Source organism: Etheostoma cragini, chromosome 11, assembly GCF_013103735.1.
Source record: "Etheostoma cragini isolate CJK2018 chromosome 11, CSU_Ecrag_1.0, whole genome shotgun sequence".
NCBI lineage: Eukaryota > Metazoa > Chordata > Actinopteri > Perciformes > Percidae > Etheostoma > Etheostoma cragini.
Window position 1 is genome coordinate 10829648 of NC_048417.1, and position 22592 is coordinate 10852239.

General features: G+C 39.4%; 1 protein-coding gene across 4 annotated transcripts in view; it reads left to right on the forward strand.

Annotated features, from left to right (window-relative positions):
- The window catches only part of il1rapl1a (interleukin 1 receptor accessory protein-like 1a), a 160009-nt gene that overhangs the window by 126831 nt on the left and 10586 nt on the right, over positions 1-22592 (forward strand). For all 4 annotated transcript variants that reach the window (XM_034885376.1, XM_034885375.1, XM_034885378.1 and 1 more), the window contains exon 7: positions 19221-19353. In XM_034885376.1, coding sequence (XP_034741267.1) covers positions 19221-19353 — 133 coding nt within the window. The remainder of the gene's footprint in view (positions 1-19220; positions 19354-22592) is intronic.

The following is a 22592-nucleotide window of genomic DNA, read 5'->3' on the forward strand; positions in this document are numbered from 1 at the left end:
ACACACAATGTGCCAATGAATACACAAAGAGATTGACTATGTCCCAGTTGGGTGCTACAGAACACAATTTTCCTTTTGATTGTTTCAGTTTCTCTGGAGTGACGTGGGTTGTCTTGGTGGGAATGATAGTGCAGTGCAGTGGAAAAGTACAGAATGGTAATGATATCCTACAGGAGAAGTTCCAGCAGTGCAGCAATAATCATTTCTACAGGATTAAGTCCTGACCCACATCAGCCCAGCATATTAGCATTCTGAGAGAGTACTGCGGTAAGATTCCACACAGAATAAATGCCTGCAGTTAATAGGATGGGAAAGAGAAAGGAGAATGGGAGTGGGAGAAGCAAAGAAAGATTGAATACTGTAGGGAAGAAAGTCTGCTTTTAGTATGTGTCAGGACTATCATGTTTGTTGTATGTTTGTTTCTGGCGACCTTTTTAAGATGAGCCCTCCCGCCAGCTTGCATTTGGAGCTGCATGACGTTGGATTAATTTGCATCTTAACTGCATTGAATGAGAGCGGTATCTGTGAAATTTCCTGCTCCATAGTCGCATTGGATAGCTGATATGAAACTTCATAGGAACTTTATTTGAATTTAGGAGGTCAATCACAGAATACAGAATACAGACAAACAAGCAGAGTGTGTACTGTAGGTTCTCAACATCGCAGAACAGTGCTGCCTCAAGCCATTTTTATCTAAACAAGATCCTGGTTCATGGCACTTTTCACCTGTTCATACTTACACCCTTTGATCTTTAATTTAGTCCCAGGTTTCCTTGACTAGAACGCCTCCAGTTGTCATTTGTGTAATAGAAGATTTGATATCACAACATCTTGTAGCAATTACAAAGTTTAGCAAATAGCTTTATAGTGGGCCCTTGCCATGAATCTTTCTCTCAGATTTACATTTGTGGTGGGTGTGAGCGAGCAGCAGATGGTTTGTTAGAAATAATGAAAACACTGAACCTCTGGCCCACTCAAAGCTATTAAGGGAATATTTTTTCACCCAGGGTTTAATAGCTTTGGCCATCATTTATGTTAGTTATGAGGACATATTACTAACTAGCTGTTATGCTAAAGTTTCAGAAATGGGACTTGCAGCTCAAAAACAACTTCACAATAGCACCCACTGGGTGCCTTAAGCCTGTTAGGGAAAATATATTGCAGACCATAGTATTTTTAATTTTGCATCGATCTGCCTTTATTTTTTAATTCATTATCTATTTTGTGTCCACACCACTGTCAACAAACCTGTGTGTGCTCATGAATACTGTTACTGTAGGCAATCCATAAGGAATCTGTTTAATATTTCTTGCCTGGTCTTGGTGAAGCAGTTCTGGCAGGATTGTCTACAAACATTTAACATTTATTTGTTAATATGCTAAAATGTCCTTGCTTCAAAATGATGCCACTGTCATGTCTGACAGGAGAGACACAAGACAAACTATACAATCTACTCTCTCTGCCTTGTCAATGTAGAAAAGTAATAATTGCAGTGTTTGGTTACAGTAACAGTGTTTCATTTCTTTTTGCAAATGTCTGCTTCAGCCCAAGAGAGCTTTTTTTGGCGATCTTTTTCAGTTTCCAGTCAGTGGTTACTCAGTCTGTTTTTATTTTTGTCAGTGTACAGGGATTTTAATTTGACTGATAAATGTTGTCTTTCCCCTCTTAAACCAATTGGGTCATTGTGAGAGTCATTGCTTACTTTCTAGCCTTACAAAAGAACAACTTTAATCATGTGTTGTTTTTTTGATTAGCAAGTTTTCAATGAGCTTTGGTCCTGATTATTAATACAAGCCCCCATGAACACAGGGACCTGCTGCTGGAAATAGGGTGTAGATCTACTTTGTAATCACAGCTGTTTGCTCTCACAGTTGGACATTGGTGGAGATATTTACTTACAAAAAAATATATTTCACACTATTTTCTGTAATCATATCCAAAGTCCTTGGCTTTACGGGGAAAAAAGTTCACCTGTGCTTAACTGTGCAAGGCCTCAGTAAATGTAAACCTGCTCATGGAGTTCTGAATCTATAACTGACTTGTTCGATTTAAAATATAGTTTATTGCTGTTACATGTGTTTATTTTGGAAAAACAGAGGTTGGGAGAATGGTATACTCAGTGTTAGCTTGACAGGGAATTTAACAAGCAGTTAGAAGGCCAGATTTAAAGAGAGTTTCCTATCAGGTTTGCTTTAATAGCTAATTTATCCCTGCTTCAGGGTCATTTCAAAGTAGGCAAATCTTTATCATCTCAACCTACAAACACTCATACAAACAGTACACCCACACAGCAACACAAGCATGCACCCACACACACTTAAATGGCATTTCATATCTTTTATAAATCCAAAGACATCATAAGAGAGTCAGCAACACTCACACCAAACTGATCTCTCTGTGTGTGTGTGTGTGTGTGTGTGTGTGTGTGTGTGTGTGTGTGTGCGTGTGTGCGTGTGTGCGTGCGTGCGTGCGTGCGTGCGTGCGTGCGTGCGTGCGCGCGATCTCCCAACTGAACCTGCCTTGCTTCCACACAAATATGTAAACAAAACAATTGTGATCCGTCCATGTATTGTATTATACAGATTTAGGCACACAAACGCACGCAGCCATGATTGCTGGCTGTGTACACATATGAGTGCATCTCAGAGCCACTTGTCTCTGAAATGAATTACCACGCTGCCTCACTGGTAATACCTGTCTCTTTATGGAACCAATTAAGAGTCCTCCATAAGGCACAGCTTCTATTGTCACACAGAGAATAATCACTCCCACTTTCTCTGAGCCCAGCGGACCATTGATAAATCTAGGTTACTGTATAGTTTTGTGATAATTTAAAGATTGAACATTGTGATAATTGAGGGTGTTTGTGTGCTTCCAGCACTGTATATTTATGTTCTCTGAAGATACACGTAGAGGGCACAGATTCAGGATTGTATTATTTAAATGGAGTAGATTAAATTTGAGCCAGTTGGTACACTTATTTAGCCCTTTGAATGCAACCTTTTGACACAATGTCTAAAAATTATTGCACCCTTTTTTTTTAATTCATAATGATGTATTAATAATTCAGTCTAATATGTACACATAAACACATATCATATAAACATGCTGAAATTAGAGAACAAGTTACATAAATCCACCTTGAAACCAAAACTTCCCATTAAAATCATCAAATGTAGACATTTTCTTCAGCATCAAAGTAATCAAGGTAATATCTGTCTGTACAGTACATGGTTACTGTACAAGCTAAAAAATGCTAGTATTCTGTGTAGCATGACTTTCCGTTGTTCTGATTCACCAAAATATAGAAATGTTCAAGCTATAAAAACAGGGCTCAAATGTAACCCACTGACCTGCAACCTCCTGACTCCATGGCAAGTTTGTGCAAAGCTTGATGGGAACCCGGGTGGAATCATTCAAAATTATTTTGAAATCAAATGTAAAAAACAGGTATTCAATTACAGAAGTGAAATTTAAACATCAGATATTGTTTTATTTTATCCCAGAATTAAGGATAAGACTGTCCAGATCTCCATTTATGCAGAGATATTTTTTATCTGTTTAAAAGCTACAAAGGTACAGGCAAAAGCTTTCTTTAAATAATAGATACAACTTATATGGCACAATATGGCAAAATGGCATTCCTAGCTAGCCATCTACCAATAAAATGCATAAAGACAATGAGTTTTCAAAGGGTTAAACATTTCTTTGAAATTAGAGCTGTGCAATTAATTGAATCAAACGATTGTTTTGCCATGTTCTGTTTTGCAAGAACACTCTTATAGCTTAGCTTCAAGCTAGCAATCAAACACATCAAAGGCTTTTACTTGAATGGCCTTTTGAGCTAACGTTACCAATCAAACAATTATAGATAGCTACAACATTTCTGAAATGATTCCCATCTTCTGTTATTGTTTGTAATGAGAAAAGTTTATTATTTCATGGATTTCACAAATTTTAGTATGACACTTTATGCTGTAAACCACTTAAATCTGAGAATGCGCAACTCACATCTGCACTCGACCAGAGCCGGTCTGACTCAACTCTCATGGGGTATGACTCATTATGTCGTACACCGTTTAAATCTGAGCATGCGCGACTCAAATCTACACTCGACTCACATCGGGGAGTGACAGCATCCACTGGAAAACTCAGCGCAAGTAATGATGGCAGAAGGAGGGCACCCACAGCAATGTTTGGTGTGCAAAAAAGGCCAAACCAACTCTGTTTTCTGGGAAAAGTTAACGTTAGCTAACCCTGTGGTCCCTCTGCAGTTTTGTTAAACTGTATGTAAAATGAGTCAACGTTACCTTAGGTAAGCTAGCTAATAAATAAGCCCACTGACAACATTATTGTTCATGTTTTAGAACGTTTAATAATGACAGTAGACTAGTAGTGGTCATAATGAGTGAAAATGTGACGTGTGATACAATATTGTGTTATGTATCTGGAATTGTTCATTAGCTCTATAAAGTTATGTGCAATATCTGTAAAAGCTGAACCTACTCACAGTAGTAAAACAGATTGACTTCCGATCCAAAGACTTTTTCTGTGAGATAAAGAACACTAAAAGATTATACCCTGTACACGATCGTGATTTCAACCTTGACCAAAATAATGGTGATTATTGTTTTTTCCATAATCGAGCAGCCCTCTTTGAAATATGGTAATTAATCTCAAGGTAAGCGATTAAACACCGTTTTAGGTTAATGGAAAAGAAACTGCGTTATAAAAAAGAGTTTGTAGAAGAAGAAAGATGGCTGTTGTGTCATCATATACTGTTACACGCACCTAATGTATACGCTTAGCTAAACAATACATGGCTTGTATTTAATCTAATTGAAGTCTCATTGAGTACAGTAGATAAAACATCAAGCTTCCTTGTACAAAAGTAAATGTAAATATGCTTATGTCACACTGTGAACCGTACACAATTTATAAATGTTACCCAGTGTAAAATACACTGTTGTATGGACACAATATACTTCTCATTTGACTTCACCAGTTGATTTAACCTTTCAGTCAATTGTCTGTTTGCATGTGTGTTTGTTCTTACACATGAACACACACTCTTTATTTTCTGGTGATAATTTATAGCCTAGTTGTCTCTGCTCATGGATAAGCTAGGAAAGCAAAGTGAACTTTTCTGTTACTATAGAAACCAGATCCTAGTTATTTTTCTTTTAAAGGAATGATCCTCGCGGGAGAAAAGGAGAGAAGTGAAAATAGGATATGATGCATTTTGATGTGATCAAAATAAGGTCCTGGGATGTTTGAATCATCAAGAGGAGGCTCTGTCAGATTTATGCCAGAGAACATGTGATATCCCAACACTAACGGTGCAGCAGGACCTAAGGATATGGTCAAAGTGACAACAAGAAAAAGAGTGATGAGTTGTCACGGTGAGGAATTGTGCGGTGCATCTTATTTAATCTCTCATGGAGACAAGGGGGCACTGATTGATGCTGAGGTCTGCTCCTGGCCTGATGGAGCTTATATATTCTGTAAGCAGACACACACACATACTCACACATGCAAATACACACACAAATTATATATCCCCATGCTTCTCACAGGAAATAATTGTAATTAACGTCCAAGTGTGCTCCGTCTTTGCCACTCTGATTGGCTGGAAGTCATCTTGAGAAGCAGCTCTGCACGGTTCCCGCAAGTATTTTTGCCAGAGTGAAATTATCCCAGCGCTTTGCAAGTACCAGGAGACATCATCAGCCGGTGTTAGTGTGTAAACAGTTCTGTTTTCCCCAGTGCCCCTGTCCCAGTGTCTCCAGCCCACTCAGCACAAGTCATTTGTCAGCCTTGATTTAGATTAATCAACACATGGGGCTCCTGCGGTTTGAGCTCAATCTGCACTCCCACTCAAAAGTTTTGAATTTAACGGACATGCCTTTGGTGGATTGGGTAAGCAGGGGATGCGATAGGGTGGGAACCAAAAAATTAAACAGGGTCGAGAACTGGACGACAAGGAGGGAGCCTAAAAAAGAAGTTTGAGACAAACCGAGAATGGGGAGAAATGGTAGCGAGGCTTATGTGTCTGTCTAGGCGTCAGTTAAGGTGGCTGAAGTGGTGTGTTGAGATTTAAGGGTCAGGCTCAAAAACCAAAGGGTGAGAGTAAGGATAGAGTGCTGGAGGTGCGATAAGAGGCAGGTGAAGAGTTGTAGACACCCCTTTTGTGTTATAGTAACGAGGAGGGCTCTGTGTGTGTGTGGGTGTGTGTGTGTGTGTGTGTGTGTGGTTGTGTGTGTGTGTGTGTGTGTGTGTGTGTGTGTGTGTGTGTGTGTGTGTGTGTGTGTGTGTGTGTGTGTGTGTGTGTGTGGAGGGATGTGCTGTAACGGAAAAGGAAAAAATAGGCCAGGGGGGGACAGTTTTTGGAGTGATGTTTTGAAGATAAGCCAAAGCTTTGGTTGGAGGAAATAGTTAGATAGCTAGCCTGAAAAAAGGTTAGCTGTAAAGTGGAGTGGTGACATATCTTGAGGATAAAAAAATAGTTATAGAGGGTCTTCAGAAAGTGAAGGTATGTGATCTCTTACATGGAGAAAGGAGATGAAAGAGTAACAGTAAATTCATTCCTTAGATCTGCTATTCTCAAAATGTTGCATGAGCTTAAAGCCAGGGGTATGTGTAAAGCTCCAGAGGGTGTGCAGCAAAAAAAACATTGAACGGCACGAGAAAGTCCTGCCACTATTAAACTTCAAATTAGTATAATGTACTTTCATGTTTTTAAATTAGACATGAATATCTCGTAGTCTAAATTGGTTTGACTGCACCACATTTTTCTCCAAGTGGGTTCTGTATTGTTATGAATTGGCTGAGTACCATCAGTAACAAAAGGCTTAGCTGTGACATTGCTTAATAACGGTGATTTTTAATCATTTCAATCTCACATTTATTAGTATGTATGCTTCATTTAAGCTCTATTAATTATAGACCGAACATGCATGAATAAGCTTTTAGAAATATGTTTTTCCACGACATTCAGTCCTGAGCTTTCCACAGCAGCCACCATCCTCTGTTGTTGCACTCCTGACTAATTATTAAATCATTAAATTCTAAATCACTGAAGGACTCAGGACCAAAATACACCTCTGAACTTCTGCTTCAATATCAACTCTCACAATTGTGGATTTTTATTTTATCTTGCAAAACTTGTGTGAAGATATTTCCTACATTAATCTAATTCCTCATATTTCTTCCTGTCCTTCACAATAGGACGAAACAAACAAGACATGCAGAAACATAAAATAAAATAAAAATAAAACAAACACAAAAACGTACCCAACAAACAGATCAAACAACGTAATAAATGCACTCAGATAGGATTATATATTCATGTTAAAATTTTAAAAAATGAGGCCTTCCAATTTAAAGCTATGTAATTCCCAGCTGCCATCAAATCAAGATCTATTTACATGCTTTCAAATTTATTCCACTTGTCAGACATTACAATTCTCAAAAGACGTAAACGAGGTGAAAGTGGAACAGATACATTTAAAGTTTAATCACTGAGAGATTAACTGGGTAACACCTTGCCAAAATAACAAAAGTTGTCCACATGACCAAAACATATGAAAAAAGTACCTATATATTTCCTACAATGCAGCAGATGAATGATATCTCACTGTTCATTTTATTTAATTTCTGTGGAGTATATTAACGCCTGTGCGTTTTTTTTATTTCAATACTTAAGTAGTGCTAATTTATGCCTTAAATTATAAGAGTTGTATGTACTTTCCTGCAAATAAAAGACCAATCATCGTATTTCCACATGAAGATCTTGTTCTCAAGCCTTAAAATCTAGACGCACCCTAGCGGCAGCAAATGTAATTTGTAGCTAGGGTCTAGTCAGTTTGTTGGCTTGTGAGCTGAAAAAAAACAAATTCTGGGCGGGTTTAACATAAGGACGGCAGAGAGGCTTCAGCGTAAATTCAATGCTTCTTGAAAACAAAGAAGATGGCTACTGCTGCTAGCAAACAGCGGTCTTTCGAATCAGCTTTGGCCGAGACTCTGGAAGACTTGGAGTGAAGTCATTCTTAAAAAAGGTTGATGTGTTCAGAGTTTTGCCGAGCCGGTAAAGTTTAATCTATCAACTAGCTTTGCTCTGGTTGGTTGCAGTGCTATCCTATTGCGTGCAGAAGGGATTTGAAAGACAACCGTTTATCCCGCCCTGTGGATTGATCCCTCCCAATGGTGAGTTCCCAGAGCCAACACTTTGAAGTGGGTCTGGCTTGTCAGACTACTTGTTCCCACTTCCTTCTTAAATAGTCTATATTTAAGGTATCATTGAGCTTGCAATAGGGGCACTAGAAATCTTTGAGATAAGTTAATCCTTGTTCTTCTCTCCATTGTTAATTATGACAAACATTTTTGATGACTCAGGTTCTTGCAAAGAGAGCCATCCTCAGAAATGACTACATGCCTTATTTGAAAATATCTAAACAAATGGGCTGAAGGAACTCCATATTTCTGCCAAAGCTCAGTGAATGAAATAAAAGCTATTTTCATTTTCAATATGTTTTCTTGTTCAGTGGCAATTTTCGTAAGTCACTTGAAAGGCCTTTTTTAGGATTACTCCCAGTGTCATAATAACATTCTCTTTGGTCTCATTTTGACCATAAAAGAACATTTCACATGAACCGGGAAGTTGCCGGTTCAATCAAGTGAAAGAGCAGTCCTTTGTCCCTCCTTGTGATCCTAGTGGTAGCCAGCAGATCAAACTGTTGATATACTGGGTGTATGTACTGGGCAGCTTCCCGTTATGACTGTGTGAATGTGACAGGTTGCCTTTCCAAATGAGAATTCTCAGAGTTCTCAATCTCAGAATTTGTTCTCAGATAAATAAATGTGTGCGACAAATGTCAGAGAACAGTACTTTTTAAATGTCTGGATTACAGTGTGCTGCACAGGTTAGGTTAGAAAGCTTTACGGACTTGTCTCTGGAGGTATTTAAGGATTTGTCTCTGGAGGTAATTAAGGACTTGTCTCTGGGTAGGGGACGATATTAGAACAGAAGAAAGGCTGAGGTGGTGGGCCCCCAAAACAGCTGTGATGTATTGAGGAGTTTTATCTCTGCTGCCAGGGTACACAGTGTCAAACAGTCATGCCAGTATGAAATTGTTGGAAATAAAGAAACGTTTTTTCAGTTGATCATCATGTCATCGCATAATTTCCCCATAGTGCCTCTTATGGTATAATGGGCCTCTGTCTTCAGCTGCCTCGGACGGTCAACCAAAAGGGACGATTAGCAGAGGGAAGGGGGGATGAAAGCGAGGGCACCAACTACCTGTTCTCAAAGGCTTTAATTTTTACCGGTAATTAAAGGCTGACATTTCCCTGATGGATCATCAGGAGCCACGGAATAAACAGGGAGAAGGAGCGACAGAGAGGAACAGAAGCAGGATTCTCCTCTGTAAAAAGCTCTCAGGCTTGTAATGGTAATTAAGGACTTGTCTCCGGAGACGGGACAATATTAGAACAGAAGTGAGGCTAAGGTTGTGTGCCCCCAACTCTTTTATGTTCTCTTCGCCCTAACTCATTCTTAACTTATTCTGTCCAAATCCTCCAATCTGCTCTCCCACTGTACTTCTCATCCCTCAAATTCCCACACCTTGCACCGACCTGCATCTTCTCCGCAATGCAGAGTAAAAAGTAACCAGTTCAGCAAATTGTCATTGTTCCACATCAGCTCACAGCTCACTGCTATGCCATGAACAAAAGGTCCCCATCTTTACATGCAGTAGGGCAAAACATGTTTTAAAAGTTGTTTGATAGAATAAGTATATTCTGGTTGTGTTCACCCAGAATGTTTGTTTTGATCCTGCTCCAATTAGACTTTGATTGTTGCTTGCCATCGGTGCAAAGCCACAGAGGTCCTAATGTGGCACAGTACATGTTTTTACTGTATTTTCTGCTCCTGACGGAGCCCGCAGCGCTGCTCCAACCCACCACAGTAGGTGTTGTCATGGTAACCTGCAGGCGGCTATAGAGAAGGAGTGTTGACAGACAGATTTGGACTTTTCTGAGCTCAACACCCCACTCCTCATACAACCCGAAAACACACACACGAAACACAGATGCCCCCACTGAGAAATGAGTATAGACGAAAAATCGGAATGAGGTATCTTCATTTTATGTACTTAACCTCAAGGGGATGTTGTTGATGCTGACTAGCTTCGTCGTTCACTGTTTTTGTCAATGCTCTTTTTTTAATAATGCTCTGCCCCATCCCCCAACTTTTCTCATACTCTTGCCCTTGAATAGATCATGTGGATATTATAAAAGTGTGCTACTGTATGATTATGGGGTGAATCTGAGGCTTCATGTAGTTTATATTCGAGAGCACACAGAAAATGTATGTATTATCGAATTTTTTTCACTTTCCATAGTGATCCAGCCATTTTTAACTGTCCAGATGGATGCACCATCCGATGTTACATACACGCATGCAAATACACAAATAGCAGTAATCTTTAAAAAAAAATCTCAAATACACCACTTTGTTGTTCAAAGCCACATGTGTCTATTTATTGCTTGTCTTGTTTGCTCTCTTATCTTTCCTGTGTGCAGAAAAAGGATTACACAGTACTATGTGCACTTTTTCATGCTTGTTTCACACCTTGTGGGGGAAGAATCATGACTGACAGACTGACTGTATCAGATTCTCCTGCAGAGATATCCACAGGAAATCTTCACAAACACGTCTCTTACTCTCTCTCTCTCTCTCTCTCTCTCTCTCTCTCTCTCTCTCTCTCTCTCTCTCTCTCTCTCTCTCTCTCTCTCTCTCTCTCTCTCTCTCAGACACACTTACACAGTCATAGGCGGACTGGTACTCTGGCAGTTCTGGCAAATGCCAGAAGGGCCGATGCACTCTTGGGCCGATTTGGGCACCTGGAAATAGAAGAAAATGCAACAGCACTGACGTTTTCACACTAGTTTCATAAAAAAATATGCAAGGCTGGACGGCTGCAGCCTGGATCCTCCCTTCTGTTGCCGTCGGCTTCTACTTTTCAAAATAAAAGCTTGCGTCTGGGACGCTTTGGTGTTTTGGGTGTTTAAATATGTAGTAATATCTTTAAATGTTCAAGCATTTCCATTCTTTTCTAAGATGGTGCCATGAAGAAGAAGGTTTTATGAATTTCTCCATTGGGTATAAGTGTGCCTCATGCTGCTTGTGCCATAATGTCCCTGTCTGAAATTGGGCCGGTTTAGGCCGGAATTGCCCGGGCCTAATGTTTGTCCCTGTCCGCTCCTGTATACAGTACATATGCAACTCTCAAATTACGGTCTGTGTCAAAAGCATGGCTGTAGGGTTAGGCTCTTTTGCGATGGCAATAATATTTATTTTGAATGTTCTCCAATTCTTGAGTTTCTAGACCTACTTACATTTTCATTTGATAAACTCAAAACTAAAAACATGGCTGCTTTAACTTGTCATTTAATGTTGAGATTTAAGAAATATGGGGTTTTCTTTTGAATAACATCAAGATGTTACTGCCAGCAAAATGTCATAACCGTCTTGGTTTCCCAAACAAGCCTCAACAAAATAATGAGGCCTGGTAGGGAAAACAAGTTACTTGGTTAAAGATGTAACTTGGTTACATCTGTGACTTGGTTAAAGATGCCAAGTCACTGGATGCCATTGTACTGTCAAGTATATCTGCGACAAATGAAGAGCTTGAGCTTCATTCTGTTCTTATTAAAACATCTCAATTGCAATAACCAGCACAAAGTGGTTGTGATTCAGTAGTAAAAACAAGATAGATAAGTTTAGCTGGGAAGATGTGGTTATTTAGCAGCATCCCCCAACTCCAACTTATGATTTTACTCTATAGCACTGTGTGTTGGTGCCACACTTTCAAATTATATTAAATAGGCTTATCATCTCATATGGAATTAGGAGGTGCACATGATATGTGTGATGAAAATTTCCAAAATGAGTGATATTCCAATAAAGCTAAATAGATACCTTTTGTTCTTTTGTTTTACAAAATACCAACACCTCAACTTGCTTGGTTTACGTGGCACTTCAAACTCACTGTGCCTTTCCTCCCACCTGCACAGGGCAAGAAAATCAAACAAATGTGCACAGTGCACTTCAGAGTGAATAAAACACCAACATGTGGCATCGCTTATTGTGCCAGAATTTGCCCTGCCTTGAAAATAGAGCACTAAGAGAACATTGGGTTGTGATGAAGATGAGTGTGTTATGAAACATCAAACACAATCTGACTATGACTTATTCAGCAAGCACTCCGGATTGTTGCTTATTCTACAAATAAAATATGGTGGTGGTTGTCACACAAAGAAACACACAATCCAACTCTGCTCCAAGCAGTGACATGTGAAAGACAACGGGCCTATTCAGACGATTCTAGCAGAATGAGATGAGACAGAAAAGACAGAAATGACATTGACGTGCATCTGTGTTTGCTCATTTATAATCAAGTTTGTGTGTGCATTGTTTTATATTTTCTTTTTTCTGCCTGTCTGTTCATTCATTTGCCCTTCTGTCCACGTAGCTGTCAATCTCTCTGTGTGCGCTGTGCATCTGTGCTGAATTTGGACTGCATCTGCAGAGCGTTTTCTGTGCAAGGTTTGTTTTCCTCTCCTCTGGCTTGGAAAGTATTCCTCTGTCTGAATCTGAGTGCCAGCTCTGTGAAGCCTAATTATCCCAAATACTGTGAAATCAGCTAAACACGCACCAAGGGCTGATGCAAATCAAATTCATGACCTTCTGTAGCACAAGTCATTTTATAGTCTCTTTAAATGTGATCACCATTCTAGATCTCTCAAGCAGTCTCTCTCATTTATTCATTCATCTGGCAACATGATAAAGAAAGCCAATGTATGTATTTTGTATTCATGTATTTTCTAACAGAGGGCTTATTTTATGGTTCCTTTGAAAAGCATGATGTGGTTTCTGTTTCTATCCATAATTGGCATGAATGCACTTATTGTAAGAGCATTCTATAAGCACTTTTATTCAACAATAACTCACTTGACGTGTAAGCGTCAAATGAATGCATTCGTGAATAAATGGTTTTAAAAGCTGTGCTTGCTTGTAAAATCTGAGCAGATAATTATTTTAAAGACTTTTTTGACCACATGTGACTGCAATGTCAGTGTACTGACACATTGTGCAGTAGACTGGCATCACCGCAACAAGGTGAGTATTTAAAGCACTTATATATTTGCACCTGCAGTTAGTTGCTCTTTAAAGTTGAATAAGCGTATCTCACAAGAGTTAGGTTAGAAGATCGATACTGCTCACATTCTTATACACAAACTAAGAAGCTACAGCCAGCAGCCGGGTAGCTTAGCTTAGCATGAAAACTTAATAGCCAGGCTCTGTCCAAAGGCAACAAAATCTGCACCTTAAATGCTCACATATTAACACATTATATAATAATTTGTTTAACGTGTGGAACAGCGGAAGTGTTTTTACCAGAGGTTATGCAAATTATTTAATTTCTGGCAAACTCACAGTGATGACAAGACTCCAGGAAGTCACTACGCCCCAAACAAACAAGATATACGATGTGACCTAGACTTAGCTTTGACCGCACTTGTGTGACTCATGAAGTAATTGTTACTAAATGCTTACAAAACAACCATTTGTTGCAATCCTGAGGTTTACTAACCAGTACAGTATTACGGTACGATCACATACCTAATTGTTTTGGAATATGGAAACTCCAATTACAGCTGTTTAGAAAGACCAATGAAAGAAAGACAGGGGTTCAGAGTTTAGATTACAATAAGGATGGGACTTACTCTGTACCACTCAACAATTGCTGCACATCCAGCTATAATTAGGTTCAAGAGGTATCCTTTTAAATTATATTGTCCTCCACTAAGTATTCATCATGTAGCTTGTGGTGGACCAGAGTCATAATCAGTCTCTGTGGAAGTTGTTAAAAGAGACAGAAATAAAAGAGAGAGTGAATCTTAAATCTCATTTTCATCAGGTGCTGTGACCAACTATCAGAAGGGGGGAGGATGTCGATCACTCATGATTCCATGGACATGTTCCATACCCACGCATGCGTGAAGACAGAAACAACAGACAAAGACATTAACATATAAAGAAAAACAGACCCAAAACAAACATATTCTTGTGCTGCACAAGGTACACAGTCAGTCAGCGGGGTCGATATTTTTCACACAAAATGTTGGCAAATCTTGTACTGGCACATTTACTGGATGTGGAATTTCAAAACAATTGCAATGATAGACTTGAATGTTTGAGTTTTTGAAATTTAAGCAGAGTAATTACCAAAGGCCAAGGAAGTACCTATTGAATAGAAATGTAGACCAATACTGCTGGCAGCCTATAAAATGGTTATTTGCCAGATCTTTTTTGTTAACAGTGTATAAAAGGCATCTTGTGTCCACATACCGGTATCTTTGCTTTCCATTGTGAATAGGACTGTCACAATATATGTTTTTATTTCAGGGTCATCATGATAAAACATGAACTTAGCTTTGACCGCACTTGTGTGACTCATGAAGTTGTTGTTACTAAATGCTTACAAAATAATCATTTGTTGACATCATATTGATAATATCATGACAGAATTGAAATTATACCCATTAAAACTCATCCAAAGCAAACTCACTTTTTGAGGCAGTGTGTGTGAGCATTTGTACTGGTGGCACATTGAATAACATCACAGCGGCTGTACCTTTTTAGTTGTTAGTCAACAGGTGACATTTTGATGTTGTGTTTTTAGTGGGATTTTGTCTACGAAAATGACTTGTGAGGTAAGTTGTGTTTCCAACTGGCCAGTAGCATGTAGATAAAAAAATCTAATCGAACGTTATTGTTACATTTTCAAAATCTGTAACTGTGATTGTAGCTGCCAGTTTTAACAATGTGAAGCTAGCCTCTGAAGAGGACTTTCTATAATTTGAATCTAGTTATTTGAGTTTGTTTATGTTCTTTTAAAAGCCTCGCTAAAGCCCAAGGTCATAATTTAACTTTTGTTGGCTTCCCTCGCCCTCCGGGATGCTTTTATCTGAAACTTACTGTAGGCTACTCTTCTTTAAAATGCACCGGCAAGCGCTTTAATTACCCAGGTTTTTAAACATGTACGTTTCTTTTTTGATTTAGGGCACCAAATGGTTAAATCACATGCTACATACTAGGAGTGATCCGAGTATCCGGTTGAAACGAGTATCCGGTACGGATAAAGCACTTTTGCCGAGTACAAGTATTATACGAGTAATATGAGTCAATATCCGTGCTCGGATTGAATAAAACTCCTCAACTGGCCGCGCAGCGTTCTGTGATAATCACAGCGCACCCCCGCCTACAAACCCACTCGGATCAATCACACACACACAGAACATGGAGAAATGCGCTCCCTCGACCTCTCTCTCGTTCGCTCTCTCGCTCTCTCTCGCTCTCTCTATCTCTCTCTCTGTCTCTCTCTCTCTCGCTCCCGCTTCGTCAGTCAATCAGGTCTGCGGATCTGTTCCGTTAACGTTTAGGGTTTCTTCAGCTTGAGGTTTGTTTTTAACTTCGGTTTATAGTACTTACATACTTAGTAACCAGTAGATAACTGGTGAACGTCGGTTTCAGACTTGCTGCTCGGTTTAAATGCAACTCCCGTTTTTTAGTTTTTTTTAATGTCAGCTGCCCCCCGCCCCCCCGCCCCCTCTCTCTCTGTGTCTCTCACTCACTCATTCTCTCACACACACACACACACACACACACATACACATATACCTTGTGTGGAAATAAAAGAAATTAAAAAATAAAAAAGAACCAAAAACAAAAAAAATCACTGATCATAAAAAAATAAAAAGTTAAAAAAAGAAAGTTATGTTGAGTATGAAAACGCTTGTTCATTACATTTTACTTCATATTTGCAACCGCATGTGTTGTATTCATTGTTGCAAAACGTTTTGTATATAGGCCTAGTTTGTTTGTTACAATGACAACACCATTGATCTAAAGCTTGAGGCTGTCATGTAAATAGTTTTCAAATCAGCAATAAATATAACAATTTTTGATCAACTCATATCAATTGCATGTTTAAATAACATACCGGTTAACGCCCCGCACATTTCAAGAGAACCCAACCCACTTCCTGGTTCAATCTGACCACTTCCGGTTTAGGCCCCGCCCAGTCCGAGTACGGATCCGGATACAGATAATTCATGTGGTAAACAGATACAGATACAGATAATGCTGTACTTGCTCATCCCTACTACGTACATATACGTGTTGACATCATGTCAAATGTTTTCATTTCAACTGTACACTGACATTTTCTGGTAATAAAGAAATTCCTCAAGAGCAAGGTGAAGGTACATCTACTGTAGGTGGAGGACACATCACAATAATGCTGTAAATAGTCAGCCTTGCTGCTCGAATGCCTTACATGATCTTTGTTTTGTAAATGGACAAGGGAACTACAGTATATGTTATAAAAAGTAAAACAATTTCTCCTTGGGAACAGCAGTTTCAATCTCAACACAAGGTCCATTAGCTCTGCTCCTATCTTCCTCTTTTAAGAACTTCTTGTATACGCTTAAGAGGTGAGAGTGAAATTTGTTCCTCTTCATTCTTTATTCATTCATTTCAAGATTACATTTTCAATCTCAATGTTCAAGCCAACAAAGAAAGTGCTCAGAGAAATGGATATTTGAACATCTACAAATCTACAACTGGCCGATCTCCACCTGCTGCTGAAGATTGTGTGATACAATAGAAAACTTCAAGACAGCTAATGATATCATATATATAATTTATGTGTAATGTAAATTCTTTTAAATGTTCTTCACAGCCTAGATAAGCTATTTGTAGCTCAGTTTAGTTCAAAAGTCTAAGGGGCGAGCAGGCAGGGCAAAAGAATGAGACACTTGACATGAAAAAGTATTTTTTGGCGTTTACACTGTGGTAGCAACTTTTATGAATGAATGCTCACCATTATGCAACACCACATCCATCGTATTGCATCCATGAATATGATGGTGATGTTGTAGGTGTAGTGTCGCCCACTGGTGTTTGTAGTGGTAACAGAAGTAACAAAAGTGACTTTGAAGGAGTTTTGGATAGTGCTGCACTAGGATTAGAATAAGACAGCATGAGGCCTTCAACAATTTCCTGTGATTCCCAGGGAGCTCAGTGGAGACTTCCTCTCCAGGCAGAGGCTGCCGGCTGCATGACATTCCTAGTTTGCAATTGATCTGTGGGATAAACCAACAGCATGTGAGAGATTTATAAAACAAAGGAAATAGAAATGCTAATAGTTGGATAATATGTACTTTGAAGGGTGTGGTTACTTTGCATGTTTTCTACAAAAAGAATCAAGTGTGACTATATAGTTAAGCATCGCTGCACCTGTATATGTCTGCATGTCTGTGTGTTATCACATGCAGGAGGTTCCTGTTTTGCACGTACAGCGTGTAGCCTTTTTAGAGGCCTGCTGTGCACAAATACCAAGCTGAGAGTGGCTGTTGAACTATGGAAATGTCAGCTCCTGCTCCACACAGACAATACCATTGGATCGTTCCTAGGTGTCGTGCCATCCTCCTTCCCTGCACCCCTTAAAATTAGCCTTGTGCTGAGAGTGACCTACTGAAATCTTTTGAAGCAGGACAGGAGAAAGCACAGAGGATACATGCCCTTAGTTCATATACAAAAAGGGTGTGTTTCAAAAAGAAAGTTGCTAGTCCTTCCCTGAAAACATTTTTCCACTCGTCACAGCTCAGGCAGTGGAACAGGTCAGGCAGTGGAACCGATTATCCTCAAAGAGTACAATGTAATGCATTGTAACTGAATTAAGTAATTTGATTTGACTGTATCAGAAAAGATTTGACTCAAATAGTTATTTTTTAGGCTTGGTTACACACATACAGTAACACTAATGCTTTCCTCCTATTCCCTGCACTAGACTGTTACAAACCTCATACCAGTACAGTTTACTTTGCTTTCCTGCTCATACCTCCTGCGGTGAAACAGGGAAAAGTGTCTCCTTCACCCCCATCCCTGCCATGACTTTCTCCCATTGCTTTTCAAACCACATGCCTTGGAGCCAGCATTGGCTCTTCCAAAAGTAGAGTGTCCTCCACCCTCCAGTTTATGGTATGTGCTGCATAATGAGCCTCCCTCATCTGTGTGTTGAAGTGTGTTTCCTGAGAGGCAGCAGTATGGGGTTGCTGCACCCCAGGCTTTTTCAGAAAGCCACTTCAGAGGAATGCAAAATAAAGATGTGCAAATATATAAGCCTAAACATGCATAGTTGATGGACACTAATGGTCTTTCCTGAGTGGGAGAAAAAGAAGCCTCTTTAAGCCAACTTTAATCAGCTCACACTAGTGGTGCATGTAACATGTAAATGTTTCACTTTTTACCACTAGCCCATCAATTATTTTGAATCTCCATCTATCTCAAATAGCACAATTATACCAAGGGAACTTTTCTGTAATTGGTGCATGAAGTATCACCTTTTTCTTCCGGCTAGATACTTGCACTCTCTGTTGAACCAAAGAAATAATACGTCAATTCACGGAAATAAGACCCTGTTGGCTCCTCTGTAACAATCACAACTTCTTTCACACATCAACTCTCAGCAAACTGCAGTTGTTGACTCCTTACCTTCCTTCATACCCAGCAGCAACTATAATAAAATAATCAAAATAATAATGTCTAAATAACATAATGTAATGCCAGTCCCCTTCGACATCCTTTTCATGGACACATGGTCTCAAGGGGGGTGATATGAAGCTCTTGAGTGCCCTCATGTGCCCCACTGTTTACTTGCAGATCAGTACACTGAATGTGTGTGCTTTTGGCATGAGAAAACCCAAACATGTCCTGAGATTTTTCTCTGTGTTAAATAAAAGACTGTCTGTTTTATAACAGCTGGTCATCACCCAAGGTTTGTTGAGTGTCTAGCTTACATCTTCTCTCATACAACCACTTTTGAATAGAATTTTGTAGGATATGTGCTTGTGCGTATGTGAGTGCAGGCTCAAGTGTGTATAGGTGTGTATGATGCACACATTACAAAGACTTGTGAATGCACCATGTCACCAGCAAAATTACTTTTTTTTGTTGATTTCACTGACTTTGAAGGCAAAGATATGATATAATATGGTAATATATTTTTTGGGCCACGCACATTAAAACAAAGACTTTTAACAAGTCATCTGGACAATCAAGCATGACCACATGCCATCTCCTGTCTTTGCAGGAAGTGCTTTGAATCTGACTTGCCGGGCGTTTTTCGGCTACAGTGGTGACGTCAGCCCACTCATCTACTGGATGAAAGGCGAGAAGTTCATAGAGGACTTGGACGAAGAGAGAATCCAGGAAAGTGACATCAAGTAAGAGACACGAATGAATAGCAGATGTAGCTTAATGCACTGTAAAATATTAAAGGATGCTACCAATAGCTTTTGCATGTTTTAGCCCATTAACTCCAAATTGCATACTCTAAACCAACCATTTTACTTAGATTCACTTGCTGCCTTCCATTTATTTTGCTCTTGTATGAACATCGTGCAGAGACTTAAAGCTTGTTTTAAATAATTCATTCATTCATTCATTCTGTCACTTTTCTTTTGTTTAAATGATGTTACTGTCCTGTGGAAATAGCAAGCAGGTGGAAACAGAATAACTCCTAATATGCTATATTGTGCACAGTAACAATAGAACTGCATAAATCACATGCATAGGAAGATAATCATCTATTATCACAACATCTGCGTGAGTGAAGATGGAAAACACACGCCCAAACATTACTACAGGATTAATACTATTTATTAACTGCATTATGAAGGGTTTTTATCTTCACATATTTTTGAGACTTCAGGCAAGCAGTATAAGCTCAGAATTATGAACATTGTTGCTTCATTATAGCTATATACTGTATAATCTCAACCTACTACAATATTGGTGCCAGTCTATTGTATTATACCACAGTTTCATCTTGATTAATTGTCCAATGTCTCATTAGATTTACCAGCCATGCTGTCGAAAAGTCAAGCCACAAGACAAAAAACACTGCAAACCTGAACATTGAGGCAAGAAAACTGTGAGGTTGTCTTTTTTCTTGCATTAACAACTTTGTTGTTCTGCAGCTGATTCAAATCAGGGATGTTGGAGTGTCTTGAGTGCTACAACAAAGAGGGTTTTCAAACCAGTCCTTGTGTGCAGCTACATTACACACTCTGTCAAATATATGAAAATAAGTACAGGTGCTGAATTTAGTTTTGATGGATTTTCTAGTGCAAGCAAGTTTCAAGTCCCTGCAAAATGTTTTCATACTGAAATTCGCAAGTAGCTGTTACAGTTGTTATGTAAAGTACAGTAAGTTCTATACTCCGTTATCTGTGATGGCCGATGAAACGCAATGTCCAGCAACACGCGGGATCAGTGCGCTTGTGCAATCCCCTGCAGTGCAGAACCCCTTCAGGCAACAAAAGTACTTGGATAGGTTTAGGAAAAGCATGTGCTTTGTATGTTTGTTATGTAACAGTTGTGTATGTTACGTAACAGAATATTTTAAAAGTCTGGAGTTTTATCGATACATCTGGGAAAAATTCATGACAATTTTATCTACAGTATTAGAAAGAATGTCTCTGTTTACATTTAAGTCCTTTCATAAAAAACAATTAGTGTTTTCTTTGTCTAAACACTTCTCTCCATAACAGGCATTTTTTCCTTTAAATTTCTGTTCATCAGCTGCAGAACAGGATACACAAATGTTGTTTGGTACTCCACCACTACATTTTGAAACCACAGTTTTCCAAAAGCAAGTCCATGTCCTGCTTCCTATCCACATACATGTTGTGTTTTCTAACATTTTGCACCAAGGATGAATGTGCTAAATGTTGAACACGTCCTTCAAAATCAAATTCTAACTTGCCCTTTCTCTCCGTCTCCTTTCAATGTAACATTGTGAAATTTCAGGGCTCTGAGACATAAAAAACAAGCCCATTTCCATGTTTCTCCCTCCTAGTGGTGTTACACATTTAAACAAGTCTGTTCCCTGGTCCATGTGCATGTTTCCCATTAGGGCTGTTTGGAGAGGCTGCAGCTCTGGGGAGACAGCCCTGTCAGATGGTTAACAACCACCATTTTTCACACCGCCGCCACTATCGCTATCTCCCTCGCTGCACCCACCTATGGCGGGATGCAGATGGGCCATGGGAAGCTGAGGAGGAAGGGTTAGGAGGGGACGAGAAGGAGAGGTAGAGAAAAAGAGAGGGAGCAGATAGGGAAGAAGTGGAAAAAGTAAGAAATATTGTTGAAGCCACATAGGAGGAAAGTTAAGAAGACATCTGTGTGAGTTTGCTTGTGCACTGACATGAACATGTCGCAGAAACAAATCTCAATTTAACCACTAACGCTGCTCTTCTGTGAGTCTCTTTCTTTGTCCATTACTCCCTGACACCAGGATGCTCCCACTCTCTGGGTGAGGGGTTATCTTTTCAATAATTAATAACGATATTTCATGCAGTGGATCAATAATGTATTTGATCATCCCCTCTCTGTTGCTGATGCTGCCACCTTAAGCTTTTTCACATCCAGCCAGTGCCTTGGTTTTACCACCACGCAGTCAGACAAACATATGGACCCGGCAAAGACTGGGAGTAATGAAGAGAAAGGAGAGGAGAAACTATATATGAGCAAATCTCTGCTTACCCTGCAGCCCAGCTGTCTCCCTTTTAGATGATACAGTGGGCATGTTTCTAAGGGTTACCTCTCTTCTTCAGGCTGGCACCCACACACATTATTACCAATGCATCAGCAGACAAACTTGAGCTAAGAGACGAGCACTCAAACCTTTTGGGTCTCCGAGCTCCTGCAGGCATTTATTTACCTAATTTTGAGCCTATTGATTTGGACTATCAGTTCATTTCTAAGGTAACCCAAGCCCATAAATTCTCATTTGCGCCAACGGGACAGGGCAATTGCTGTTATCATAGCACGGATGACTGGACATTAGCATAGCATGCGGAGATTAATAAATTTGCTTAACAAATCTGGCTCAGCATATTAAAAAAGGGGATCAATAGGTTATTGACCCAGTTCAATTGGTGTTTTTGTGGGTGTACATTGAATTAAATGTATAAAAGGAATGAATATGTTGCAAACATGAGGGAGGCAGAGAATATAGGAAAGAAAAAGTGCCTGGAGCAGCCATAGTTTAGAAATGTGTTTACGATTTACTTATTTGGCTAACACCGTGTTGATAAACATAAATACCCAGAAGAAAAGTATTTTTTTAAAATTGACATGGAATTCTACAAATCTGACAATAATGTAGGAGCATCTTGGAGTAGATGCAGCTCTACAAAGTCTGGTATAGTTCAAATTCACTCTTTGGCCCAGCTCATATGGCTGCCATCCGTATTTCTGTGTTTCACCTGGACCTTCTTGTCCACCTACAGTAACTTAATATGCTTACCATCTCTGTTTTAGGCTTGGCTTGAACAGCAGTGGTCATTATCCATCAGGTTGTACGGTATTGAGCTGTGTTGCCTCATACAGTGGGTACGGAAAGTATTCAGACCCCTTTAAATTTTTCACTCTTTGTTTCATTGCAGCCATTTTCCAA